The sequence below is a fragment of the Ovis aries genome, chromosome 3 (assembly GCF_016772045.2).
Source record: "Ovis aries strain OAR_USU_Benz2616 breed Rambouillet chromosome 3, ARS-UI_Ramb_v3.0, whole genome shotgun sequence".
In the NCBI taxonomy this organism is placed as follows: domain Eukaryota; kingdom Metazoa; phylum Chordata; class Mammalia; order Artiodactyla; family Bovidae; genus Ovis; species Ovis aries.
This window is the reverse complement of record NC_056056.1, coordinates 12,143,764-12,158,089: the sequence shown is the minus strand read 5'-3', so window position 1 is coordinate 12,158,089 and position 14,326 is coordinate 12,143,764. Positions and strand designations below refer to the sequence as shown.

Genomic DNA, 14,326 nt, shown 5'->3' with positions numbered 1-14,326 from the left:
TTGTTAGCAAGAAAGAACCTGCTTGTTGACTACCAAGAAAATATCAATGCAAACAGCTGTTTCACCAACAGCAATGAGCACCATGTTTCTATGCTTGGGTGCCTTTCAGTATTCACACTGACTTTACATTTCCACGTTGAATCTGACTGAGATTTGGAAGACATTTTAAATGGAAAATTTGACACCACACATGCAGAACCAACAATGCACAGAATTAAAGGGGTGATAATATTAAGAGCTGAGTTTCCCTGGCGGCTCAGTGGTAAAGAAACTGCTTGTCAATGCAGGAGATGCAGGTTCAATCCCTGGGTAGGGAGGATCTCCTGGAGAAGGAAATGGTAACCCATCCCATTGTTCTTGCCTGGGAAACCCATGGACAGAGGACCTGGTGGGCTATAGTCTATGGGGTCTCAAAGAGTCGGACGTGACTTAATGCATCAACAATAACAAAAATATTAACAGCTATGACCAAGTTCATGCATAGATGGGCTATCACAACTGTGTCACAACTGTCTGATGGATGACAGCAATTGTGGGATGTACTGTACACCTCTGAGTTTTGAGACAGGGTGTATCTGCCCTAGGACTTTGTTCTCTGGGAATTATGGCATGGCCTGACTTCATCAGTGTCACCCTGGAAGAGTAAAAGCTATTCTTACTTCCTTCTCCCCTGCAAAGCAGAGGAGTTATATTGCTAGTGTCAAAGGCGGGGACAACGTAATGACCTTTACCTGAAAGGTATTTACTTTGAATCCTCTCAAGGAAAAAAGGAACTAATATCAATTGAGTTACTATAAGTCAGCTGCTTTTATGCATCACTTCTATACAATTCTCAAGGCAACTCTGCAAGGTATCACTACTATCCACATTTTCAGATGGAGAAACAGGTTTGGAAAGGTGAAGTAACTTGCCCCCAGGGTCACAGAGCTAGTAAGCAGTGAAGCTGAAATTCAAAGTCAGGGCTGTTGGACTGAAAGCCTAAACTGTCTCACAGCACATACTCAGTACTAAAGCCAAAAGAAGAGGAGTGCTGGGAAACCGAGGGGGCTGTTCACCCACAATCCTCTCACTGACTCCAGGCCTGCGATGCAGAGCGCTGTGCTTAGAGGTAGATCCTGTAGCATGGGCTCCTTCCAGCAATGGACAGGCATGGACGTGGACACTGCAGACTATTAACGCTCCTGTAGTCCCCGTTCATCATTACTGCACTCTCTCAATTTGCTAATTCCTTTCCCCCAGATAACCAGGGCCCTCTTAATTATGTTCCCCTGAGGAGAGTGGCTACTAATTGGAAGAGAGTCAGGTGAAATAAAGGAACACTGGCTGCCCAAATACATAAAATGCAGCTTCCTGAGACAAAGAGGGAGGGGAGGAGAGAGGAGATGTGGAGGGAGGTAGGGGGGCCTCCACCCTCACGTGAGCAACACCTCTCTGACCTCAGTAAGGATACAGCTTACAGCTCCCAGGGGTTTGGAAGGTCCACTCTTTCTTTTCGCATATTAATGCATGGTGAGCTCTACAATGTACACATCACAGCCCCCGCCTTGCCTCTCAGAGGCATACCACCTTTCAGCCAAATACCCAAATCTGCAAAGGGATCCCACCAGTCTTTCCTCAGTTCACTGTCTTTAAAGAAAGGAAAACTCTGGTCTTATACATTTGAGCTTTTCTTCTTTCCTTCCTTCCTCCCTCCCACCCGAAAAGAAACCAAAGTGTAAACATAGTTTGTATTACAGTTTAAAATTCTCCCCTGAAATAACGAGGCCCAGCATTGTTGGAGAGGTTAAAGGACAACAGAATGGGGAAAGGAAAGCGAGCAAAAACCATACAACACGCCTTATTGGAGAACACAAATAATCCTAGTTTTCGTCTTCCTAAGAGTGACCAGAGAGATGGGCCACAGGCTAATACAATGGCCAGAGTTGCACAGGGAGCTAAGAAGAGCACATGGTGTTTATGGTGCACTCGCCTCAGTCAGCACTAGGCTAAGGGCACGACAGGCATTTTCTCACTGGATCCTCAGGACCACTGTACAAGGTAAGTACTGTCATCACCACCAACTATACAGATGAAGAAACAAAGGCTGGGAAGCTAAACAAGTCAGTGAGGTCACACAGCTAGTAAATGGTGGCCCTGAGACCAGAACCCAAACCTGTCATACTGAGTCAGAGCAACCCACTGTTCCGCTAGGAGCTCAGCATGTGCCCGGCCGTGGAAGAAGAGCAGAAAGAGGTTCGGAGGTTTTTTCCTAACCTGTTCCCTGGGCACCTACCAGCAGCTGTGCAAAGTCTCAGGCCCTTCCACGTTCTGTTCAAGACCCTGGCCAGCCCCCTCACCACAGGAACCCTAACGTGCCTCTGGGCTGAGCCACACGTGTCTCTGTGGGCCCTGCCCTGTGTCCTCCAAGTCCTACTGAACCCCGTGGTCTGCCAAACATCCCTTCTCAGATCACCCCAAGGTTGCTAAAACCTCCCTATTCAGAGGATTTTGTCTGGGTCGCCCATTTGGCATAAAACACGTGCTAATTTATATGGTTATTCCAGACTGTCAGTCATGGAGAACCAAACTCTGTTTCCCATTCCCCAGAGTCCATGGTGGGGCCATGAGAAGAGCAGGAGAAATAAAGAGGTGCGGATGTGCTGGGTGCTCACCAAATACCAAGGGCTGTGCAGGGGCCCTTATCTCATTTAATCCTCAAATAATCCAATTTATACCACCACCCATTTTATAGATTAAAAAAGGAATCCTCAGAAACTTGCCCATGGTCACAGTTAATGATGATTCCAGCCCCAATCCTCCTACTTTAAAGTTTCTTATGATTTACTTTTTTTTATACCATTATGTTACACTTAAGAAAAAAATGGGCATTTGACAGTTATAGCTGAAAAATAAAATAGCAAGTGGACACTTTGTAGCCAGGATAAAAATACATTTGCCAAATAGCTTAAATGAGCTGATACACTTTCCTGTTCTAAATGGAATTTCAGGTAACTTATAGGAATACGTTTAGTACAACAGCAAAATAGGAAAAATAAAAATAGAAGCAAAGGGAAAAAACCTAAGCTGGGGTGAGGTGAGTACTTCAGTGTGTGCTGTACGGTTTGCATACCTGCTGGGATGGCCACAAATCTGGCTCTGAGTCCTCCAACTGCCAACCCAAAGAGGGAAACACGATCGTCACATGATTCGCAGTGTCCATAGGGAAAAATAAACTAGTCACCTAGGAGCTTCAGCTTAAAAAAGGCAACTGAGGAGGGGTGAGAGAGAAAACTAACATCTCACGGTACATTTACTAAGTGTTCAGTGTTTTCCATATCCTGGTCAGTCAATATTACTATACGTCAGGTGCCACACTGGAGAGGGGATAGAGAAGAGAAAAAATAGTTCTGAACCCTACCGATTTAGAGCTTACATTCAACAGCAGACAGCAAATAAGCATATTCTTGTAGGTGCATAGGCTGCTGTGAGGAGAGTTACAAGGTGCCTCGGGGGTAGACCTGAGATGACCTCATCTCATCCCCACAGCAATCTTGAAAGTCTGATCTGAATAATTCACAGAGGAGCCTATGGCTCCAAGAGGTTAAGTGACTTGACAAAGGTCACAGCTGGTGAGAGGCAGAAAATATGACTTGAAAGGTGGAAGGGGTGCAAAATGCCATTAGTTAATCGAGACTTTCTTCGGGAAAAAAGTATTTAACTCCTTGTGCGGCTTCCAACAGCCCCTCCCTGATTTATGAGCAGCAGCACAGGACGAAGGCCCACGTGAGGATAGGAGCAATCTTAGATTAGAAGGCAGTACAGACTGCCGAGCCGCCATCCGCAGTTTCAGCGGCCAGAGCATGGGGCTCACAGCAATGGAGGAGCTGGGTGCACAGTGCTGGGCCCTGGGGATGGTCTGCGAATGCAAGACACGTGCATATCTGAGCTGACTGTGACGGGGGGAGGGAGGACAATATCCTCCTGAGAGTGGCCCTGCGGCTTCCTGGGGTAACCCTGGGGCTTGCGAAAGAGCCGCAAGCCACCAAACCCAACCGAAACAAACACAAGAGTTACAAAGATAACGACTGATGGAAACCCAGAAAGGTCAACATCAAAGCCTAGAGTAGTCTGCCCTTTTATGCCTCCTCAGTCTACCGGAAGGAGACAGACTAGGGAAATCAGGAAGGGCTCTATGGCTAAGACCACTGCGGCAGGAGAAGTTAATCACAGAGGAAAGGTCAGGAGACGGGGCTCTCTATTGCCCCCGAGAGTTCAATGAGAACCATCAGAGCCAAAGCCAGGTCACAAAAGAAGTCTCCGGTTTGAGCCACCAGGGACCCGTGAAACCCTCATAGAAATACAGGAACGAATGATGCACAGAAAAAGCGAGAAGAGAAAAAGAGGTTTTGGATAAATAAACCAAGAGAAATTAACCCCCCAAAATAGTGTAAAAGTTGAAAATGCAAGAGGTAATGAGGGAAAGAAAATCTCTCTTTGTTTTTCTAGGACTAAGATACGTCATATGTCAAGATGCATAGAGTCCAATTACATTCTCAGCATAGCCTCTCAGTCTTTCAAATATTCACATGGAAGACAAACCCACATTTGTTGTGAGGTTACTCTGAGCTGAGCACTGAACTGCTGCTTTGTGTCTTCTTCTGGTTAAAGAGGCAGGAACACATCCCCAAATCCCACCATGAGGGAACCTCCTCCAGGACTGAAGCTTCTCTGAGGATGACGTTACATGGCCTGTGGCTCCTGCTCTACTGGTGACCACGAACATACGTAGAATGTCTTTGCTGTAGAGGCCGCTGCACTGTCTTAGACATTTCAGAGTTTCCTAAGTGTTGGATTCAAGATAGTCTCCAGGTCAGAGAGGAGTGAAGAATTACCTATCAGATGTGTCACAAGAAATGGAAAACCAGGCCAAGATAAGCACAGGTCAGAGCCAGCTGTGTCCCATAGAGACCAGGCAGAACTGGGGCAAAGGAAGCAGGCTGTTGCCCCTTATCACACCAAGCAGCAGAAAGAGGACTGGGAAGTGGGACTAGCAGGGTGGGTCCAGATACTCAGATGTAGAGGCAGCAGCAAAGGAGGTGGAGGGCCACGGGGCAATGGGCTGCGATCATGAGTGTGTCCTAAAGAGAGGGTCAGTTCAGTTGCTCAGTCATGTCTGACTCTTTGCGACCCCATGGACTGCAGCACGTCAGGCCTCCCTGTCCATCACCAACTCCCAGAGTCCACTCAAACTAATGTCTATCAAGTCGGTGATGCCGTCCAACCACCTCATCCTCTGTCATCCCCTTCTCCTCCCACCTTCAGTCTTTCCCAACATCAGGGTCTTTTCAAATGAGTCAGTTCTTCACATCAGGTGGCCAAAGTATTGGAGTTTCAGCTTCAGCATCAGTGCTTCCAATGAATATTCAGGACTGATTTACTTTAGGATTGACTGGTTGGATCTCCTTGCAGTCCAAGGGACTCTCAAGAATCTTCTCCAACACCACAGTTCAAAAGCATCAATTCTTCAGCGCTCAGCTTTCTTTATAGTCCAACTCTCACATCCATACATGACTACTAGAAAAACCATAGCCTTGACTAGACGGACCTTTGCTGACAAAGTAATGTCTCTGCTTTTCAATATGTTGTCTAGGTTGGTCATAACTTTTCTTCCAAGAAAATGATTAATTTTATGGTATATGAATTATGCTTCAATTTTAAAAAATCAAATGGAGAACCTGAAAAGGCAGTTTTGCTATAGAACTTAGAAAGTATAGGTATAGATTCTTACAAATCCATGGCATCAATAATGCAAATAGCCATCTTTCCTCTCTCTCATTTTTCCACCAGGAAGACAGTTTACTCAGAAATTACCCAGAGCTTCCTCCAAAGGCTCCTGGCACTTTCAGTTTTGGGTGCTGCTGAAGGAAATGAGGGCGCATCTCAGTACAGGCCTCAGTGACTGTCATCATCTAACAATCTCTGTGTAGGCACCTACTTGATGCCAGGCTCTTTATGGAGAACTCTATTTTTGATATATTCCTGTGGATGAGAAAAGAGAAGTTCAAACAGACTATGTGATTCACCTAAAGACATATTCAGTAGGAACAGAGCCAGGATTTGGACCCAGAGGTTTGACTTCCAAGCGTGAATTATCTCCTACTACTCAGCCTCTCTGCTCAAACCTCAAGGTCAAGTTCAGCCACATTTTAGTACGGGATTACCCAGGAATCTATATTTTTACTTTGTTCAACCAACACACATCATTTGTGAACTTTCTAACCATCAGGTACAGGACAGATCCAACTTCCCTCCCTGTTTTGTCTGAAATTGAAATCCTGGTCCTAATCCCCTCTTACCCTTCCAGACAAGTTCTTGCTGCAGTGGTTGCTTGCTCTGAGCAATGGACCTATCATGGCCTCTTGATGCTTCTTAGCTAAAAAAAAGAAACAAAAACAAACTGTCCCAGCTTTTGCCTGGACACCTGAGTTCTTTTGTGAAGTAGTATTTCCTCAGGTCCAGAACCATCTATAAGCCCCTGCCTTTCCATGCCCAGTGCTAGAGACATAAAAGGCACTTATAAATACTTGCTGCAAAATGGAAAAGACACATTTTGCCTAGGTGTTAGAATCCAATTTTGATTGACTACATATTAAAGAATTTTAGTGATACTTGTCTACCTAATCCACTTTCATCCTATCTGGATTTGCAAACTTGCACTGGATTGTTGAATCATATATATGTGTGTGTGTATGCACATGTACATATTAATATATACTGACTATAAATACATATCAATCTAAACAGAAATCAACCCTGAACACTCATGGGAAGGACTGATGCTGAAGCTGAAGGTCCAATACTTTGGCCACTTGATGCGAAAAGCAGACTCATTGGAAAAGACCCTGATGCTGGGAAAGATCAAAGGCAAAAGGAGAAGAGGGTGGCAAAGGATCAGATGGTTGGACAACATCACCGATTCAATGGACATGAACTTGGACAAGCTCTGGGAGATAGGGACAAGGAGGTCTGGTGTGCTACAGTCCATGGGGTTGCAGAGTTGGACATGACTTGGCGACTGAACAACATAAATACACACACACACACATATATAGTCAGTTATAACAAAAATAGTACCTACTCTTTATGGTCACCTGCTGTTTATCAGTGCGTGGGTGCTGCCACTTCAGTCGTGTCTGACTCTTTGTGACCCCATGGACTGTAGCCATCCAGGCTCCTCTGTCATGGGATTCTCCAGGCAAAAATACTGGAGTGGGTAGCCATTTCCTCCTCCAGAGGATCTTTCCAACCCAGGGATCAAACTTGTCTCTCATATCTCCTGCATTGGCAGGTGGGTTCTTTACCACTAATTACTATTCACATTTAACAGAAAACTGGCTTAGAGGTGTTCAGCAACCTCAAAATAGTAAATGGGGAAATCAGAACCAAAGCTGGAGTTTTCGTTTCTACTATACCACACTTTGTTGATTTCTATCACTGACACCAAGAATATCAATAATTTCACTTTAGCATCAATTTATTCCCCATACAAAATTTCACAGCACCCGTGAAGACAGAGTAGAATGGACCCAGCTCTGGTCATCCAGTTGTCGTTTCACAGCTGTGTCTGGACTGCTACCCTGTCATCCACATGGACCATGCACCCTGTAAAAAGGCATATTAAGACTGTGTGCTAAAAATCCTAGATGGAATACATGATGTAGCATGGAGGGGAGTTATTCAGAACCCCACATACAATACAGATTAAGAGCCTAGAACTAGTATGTCTCACAGAGAATCTGAGCATGCCCACTCTGAGCAGAAGAATGAATTCCAGAGACATCTAGAAATGCCAGAAAATACAATGAATTTTACAAAGTCGGATACAAAATCCAAACCTTAACTGTGCACATTTAACTTTTTAGTTCAATCATGCCCTCAGAGAAAATCAGGAGTTAGCTACTAACTTGGCTCTTGGCCTGGCTGCCCTTTGGAGGAAATATGAACTTGTCCTGATCTGTTTGGAAATATTTTATCACATATTTGGAAATACATTAACAGGTGTCCAGAATAACCCAAATGTACAATTCAATTTGAGAACTGATTTGGTCCTTATTTAGGACTACTTCTGAAGGACTGAGGGAAAAAAGGGAATTTACATGGGAAATACCATATGGCTTCTATTGGGACCTTTTATTAGCAACATTTAATTAGCATAGTGCCTGGTACAGAATAAGTGCTCTATAAATATTTGTTGAATGAATGAATAATAATGAATGATAACATTAGTCCACAATTATTAGCCAGTCATCAAAAAGCCTATGTAAAGAATTTTTTTCACAAAATCTTGGTGACAGGTACAGCTTATTCTCTAATTCTTTAAAGGATATTAGTAAGGAAAGCTTTAATATGAAATGGCCTTGGATTTCAAGTGCAGGCTCTACCATTTCTTAGTTGTGTCACGGTGGGTAGGTCGCTAAACTTCTCTGAGCTTCAGTTTTCTAATCTATACAATAGAGCTAACCTTGTGCCATGCCACACTGTCACTTCAGTCATGTCTGACTCTTTGCAGCCTATGGGCTGTAGCCCACCAGTCTTGTGTCCATGGGATTCTCCAGGCAAGAATACTGGAACGGGTTGCCATTTCCTACTCCAGGGGATCTTCCTGACCCAGGGGTCGAACCCGTGTCTCTTACGTCTCCTGCATTGGCAGACAAGTTCTTTACTACTAGCACTATCTGGGAAGCCCCAATATTTACCTTATAGTTTGATTTTAAAGATCTGCAGTAATGTTTATAAAGAGCTTGACTTGTATATTGTACTCCATATATGGTGATTATTATTATGAAAGGGAATGCTGGTTTTCATCAGCAAGTGTATCCCTTTGTCCCCACAATAGGAAGGCTCTTCCAATACTGGCCGAGGTCAGGACTGCCATCAGCCAAGGTAGGGAACATTCTCATTTTCACTTTCAAAATCAGGAGAATGGCACAGCTCTAAAGTAGAAAGGAACCAGCAGCACATGTTTTTAAATATTCATAAGGGCTGGAAATGTCTTACTCCTTTCGTTTTCTCTGCCATCTGCTTTTGTTTCTTTTCTTTTCATTCTTATGCCACAGCTGCAAATGAAAACAACCATACAATAACCCAAGTTAAATAAAAAAAATCAAAATAAAAACAATCTGATGGGTAAAAAGAGAAGATGAATTATAAAGTTTTTCCCTGAGCTCACAAGGCATCAGAAACAAGAAAAACGTTTGATGTGAGTCAAACCTTCTGGAAACCAAAACCCATGTCCCATGTTCACATTAACCATAATAAGAGCAACCACCATTTACTAAACGGCCCCTATGTCCCACTTGATATCAGTATCTCTAATTTATAAAGCCATTCTTCAAAGTAGGTATATCAAACCCATTTTACAGAAAACAAAATGTCAAATCAGAGAAGTAAGATAGACTTTTAATGGTTACACAGCTATTAAGAGATGAAACAGATTTGAACTTGGCCTCTGAATATAAAGCTCAGACACTTTTTCTACCACTCTCTCCAAAAATGGGAAGGAACATGAAAAAAAATAATTTGGGAAATATTTAAGGCAGACTATTTGTATTAAATGGATTGTCTTCAGATAATTAAAATCTGTGATTATAGCTCTAATTAAAGTTAACTTAGATAATTGGTTGTTGTATTTGTGAACGTGCAATTAGTCTTCCACATAAGTGCTGGGTTTCAGCATCATACTTTCCATGTATTCACTGCATCCCACAGTTTTGCTACGCTGGCTTCTATGTTACCAAAGGCCCATGTTACAGCTCTTAGGATTTCTGGGTCCAAGGACTATGATCTATGAAACCAATAGTAGGGTCTAGGTTCAACCCTATTTTAGCAAGTCTTTGTCCAGAAGTCAATGAACACCTTATCTTCAAGTGTAATGTAAAAAGCTCTTACAGCCTACACTGTTGTCCTGAAAACTCCTAGCAGCATGTACCTGAAGAAAAACTGGCAGCAGTGGTCCTCATGTGTTAATTACACTTGCGAAATCTATTATGCATAGAAAGGGCACCTGCTGGCAGTGAAAATGACTAGAATCTGCCCTTCCTGTGCGGTGAGTAAATTGAGAGTTCATTTCTACAGGAGATAATAGTTTTTAGATTCCATTTCGTGTATCCCCGGCATGGGGACGTACTTAACATTTAAATCATCCGCAGAAGAACAAACCTCCTTCAAATTTACATGTTTCAGGCTCCTAGCACTTTACTTAAAATGCTGGTTATCCCTGCTGGCTCTTACCACCAAGGATTAAACTCAACAGTGGTGAAAGTCACCAAGCACAACAGAATAAAATTATTAGCATTGACTCAAATTTCACGACATTTGTAGTTTCTGACCAAAGCAGTGGTAGCAGGCTGAAGGTGATCAAATCAAGCCTTAAATAGAGGATCTGTCTTTTTTCTCTTGGGGTCTTTTATTTCATCATTCTTACATCTTGCAGTTAATAAACAGATACCAATCCCCACAGGCCTGTCATCATCCTATGGTCAAATGTCAAAAAAGTTCTTTCATGAAAACAAGAGACCAGCAGAGAGACTACGGTCACACAAACAGAAACTTCCACTACAGAGCCTAATCACAAAACCCACTCGGGCTCTAAAAATTAACAAGCTTCAACTATGAGCTTTTGGAGTGAAAGTTTGGGGTGACAGAGGCTTGGCAACTGTCCTTGCCAAGTCTTCCCTTCTCAGTTAGAGCTGCTGCACCACGGCTCTCGGTCAGGCTGGTAACAGTCCTTGAGAGGGTTAGAGATTGAGAGGAAGCTGAAAAGAGGATTGTGGGTCAGCTTCCACAGGAAAAAGTGAAACAGCTAATAAATCCTCTAAACAAACAAGAAAGGAGAGCTGTGACCTGAGATGGTGGCTGGAAGTAACAACTGGCCAGAATAAACATTGACTTTTTTTTAAAATGAAACTTTTCAATTACAGAACTATACTTTTTCATTGTTAGAAATATTTGAAAGTATGGAAAATAATATAGAGATCATGAAGAATTCTTCTCTCTCCCCCACAACACAAATCACTGTTAACATTTTAGTGTCTTTCCTTCCAGATTTCTGCCTCTCTATATGTTTGTTTGTGTGTATCTAATTTTTTTGTTTAATATATAGATATACACACACATATATATACCTGTGTATATGTATACATACAGATAATTTTTGTTTGTTTTTATAAAAATGGAATAGTGGTGACTGTAGCTATAAAATTAAAAGACGCTTGCTCTTTGGAAGGAAAGCTATGACAAACCTAGACAGAGTATTAAAAAACAGAGACATCACTCTGTTGACATAGGTCCCTACAGTCAAAGCTATGGTTTTTACAGTAGTCATGTATAGATATGAGAGTTAAACCATAGTTGAGTATTGAAGAACTGATGCTTTTGAATTGTGGTGCTGGAGAAGACTCTTGAGAGTCCCAACCAATCTTAAAAGAAATCAACTCTGAATATTCATTAGAAGGACTGATGCTGAAGTTCCAATACTTTGGTCACCTGATGCAAACAGCCAGCTGATCGGTAAAGACCCTGATGTTAGGAAAGACTGAGGGCAAAAGAAGAAGGGGGCAGCAGAGGATGAGATGGTTAGACAGTGTCACTGACTCTATGAACATGAATCTGAGCAAACTCCAGGAGACAGAGAAGGACAAGGAGCCTGGTGTGCTGCAGTCTGTGGGGTCACAAAGAGCTGGACACAATTTAGTGACTAAACAACAACAATATCTATTTTAGGGAAAGTTACTAAACCTTTTGCGGCCTTGGTTTACCGACCTGTGAAATGGAGCTAATAATACTTGTCTTACAGGGTTGCTGGAAGAATAAAATGAGATCACAGATGTAAAGAGATGGTCCAGTAAGTGATGAGGGGACAGGAGGGAGGCACAGCAGAGATTCAAACGTGGCAACCATTGTTATCACTGATGTTACTGACGGAGCATTTTCATCTTCAATTTTGGGACTCTGAGCTTTGGTTTTAGACTAGATAACAAGTTAGCAATCAAAACTTTCCAAGTAATGGAAAGTGAAAGCTGTACCATGAGAGAGGCAGAGGGACTACAATGACTTTCTCAGCTCCACCAATCCCTGCACACCCAAGCCCCTCGGAGTTCCTACCTGAAGCATCAAGACACACAGCTAAGTCTCTTCCAGGAAGAATTCCAAGTCAGCCTCCCTCCCTTCTTCAACTAAAACACATTTCACTGAATAGTGAAATTCCCCTCAAAAGAGTGTTTTGAAGCCTGGCTTGTACTCCCAAACCACACCTGAGGGCAAGTCTTACAGAACGTGCCAGAGCATAGCTGAAACTTGAAGACTTTGGGGATCTCAACTGTTCTTGACACCAGTTTCCAATTTGTCTTAGGAAAAAAAAAATCACACAACTATTTGGTGCTTTGGTTTCCCTACACCAAGGAATGGGGAAGGTATTATCTACCCACTTGAACTCTCTAGAATGCCATGACGTATATGAAAGCTGTTTGGAAACAAACAGGCCAGTGCAATCTGGTGATCTAAAATTCGATCACTTTGAAGTTAGTATTTTTAATTTAAAGTCACCAACAGCATTACAAGTTATTGACCTAAGATGCTTGGTCATCCTCTGGAGAAGGAACAGCAGAGGACAGGGTGGGCAGCGGCCTTACCAGCAGTAGTCCAGCAGATGCGGAGGCAGGACAGGGATGTACACGTGCTGCCAGAACATGGGGTAGAGCATCGCAGCAGACCCGTGGATGCAGGCAGTCAGCTGCAACAGAGATTAAAGATTCAGAGCTAGACAGTTTAAGCTGGGAGACACTCATTTGAGTTCAACAATAAAATTAAATATATAATTATTAACATATTTAAAATAAGTTAACTCAATAACCCTAATTCAAACTTAGTAAGAGCTTCATTTTCCGAGAAATGTATTTTTTTTTCATGATTATGAAGCTAATATACAATGACAGTAGAAAATTTAGAAACTGGAGAAAAAGATTAAAGTCTTCACCATCTGAAGATAACTTAACATTTGGGTATATTATCCATACATGTGTATGTGTGTGCTCAGTCATGTCTGACTCTTTGAGACCCCATGGACTGTGGCCTACCAGGCTTTTCTGTCCACGGAATTTTCCAGGTAAGAATATTGGAGTGAGTTGTTATTTCCTATTCCAGGGAATCTTCCTGACCCAGGGATCAAACCTGCCTCTCTTGCATTGGCAGGCAGATTCTTTACTACTGTACCACCTGGGAAACCCATTACCTATATATGGACTTTTCTAATAAAATCAGGATTACTGTAAATACAGTGTTAACTTTCCCTTTAAGTTAATATTATTTGCTGGCATTTTCCCATATCTTTAAGTATTCTTAGAAAATATCTTTTAATGCTACCCAATGAATTTCTCATATTATATTGAAGCACTCTTCCATCATTAAGTTATATATTTGGATCAACTCAATAACTTTTATAGATGGTTCCTACGTGCAGAATTTAAAGACAAAGGTTATAAATATTTTAAGGCACTTAACAAATATAGTAATACAAATATAATAAATGTATTCATATAATAAATAGATGAAGGGTTGAGGCTCTTTATACTCCCCTAGCCACTGTACTTATCTTCATTTTATTTTTATTTCTCTGATCATGACTGAAGTTGAACATCTTATTATATGTTCTAAACTGTATTTCTTAAGTAAATGATCTGTTCATATTCTTAGCCCACATTTTCTAAAGAGAATTTAGTATATTTTAACTGATTCAGAGAAACTGTGGATATGCAAAGGACAGTAATCTTTTGTAAGGGTTTCTGAAAATAATTTATCCTTATTTAATTTTCTTTGAAGTTTTGGGTAAAGAGAAGGCTTAAATAATTACATGGGCAATATTTCCCTTCATGATGGTTTCCACTGTTTTTATACTAAGTCCTCCAAATTCTTCCTCAGCATTTAACTCTTTAATCCATCTGGAATTAATTTTGGTTTAAGGGCTAAGGTGAGAATTTATTTTTTCCACAGAGTTAATCAATGGCTCCAACACTGTTTACTAACATCCTTCCACTCCCTCCTTTTTTGGCTTGTCTCTATTTCATATTTCTTTTTTTTCTTAAGAGCTACATAGATGATACAATCAGTATTTGATATAACAGAAAAATTGGGAAACAAAGATACAATGGAATAAAACTGCTACAAAATTCAATACAGTGAAAGGAGGAAAAAACCAACACCTTTGGAGATAGGGCTATGAAGTGACAAAAGCCAACAACACATGTTTCTTTCTGTGTTTTTTCTTTAATGTTCCTTTGGTTTCTGGGAAGCC

The 14,326-nt window shown here is 41.8% G+C and overlaps 1 protein-coding gene across 11 annotated transcripts in view; it reads right to left on the bottom strand.

Moving 5' to 3' along the window:
- Positions 1-14,326, bottom strand: part of DENND1A (DENN domain containing 1A) — a 536,262-nt gene that overhangs the window by 214,610 nt on the left and 307,326 nt on the right. For all 11 annotated transcript variants that reach the window (XM_060411818.1, XM_027966460.2, XM_027966462.2 and 8 more), the window contains one exon: positions 12,669-12,769. In XM_060411818.1, coding sequence (XP_060267801.1) covers positions 12,669-12,769 — 101 coding nt within the window. The remainder of the gene's footprint in view (positions 1-12,668; positions 12,770-14,326) is intronic.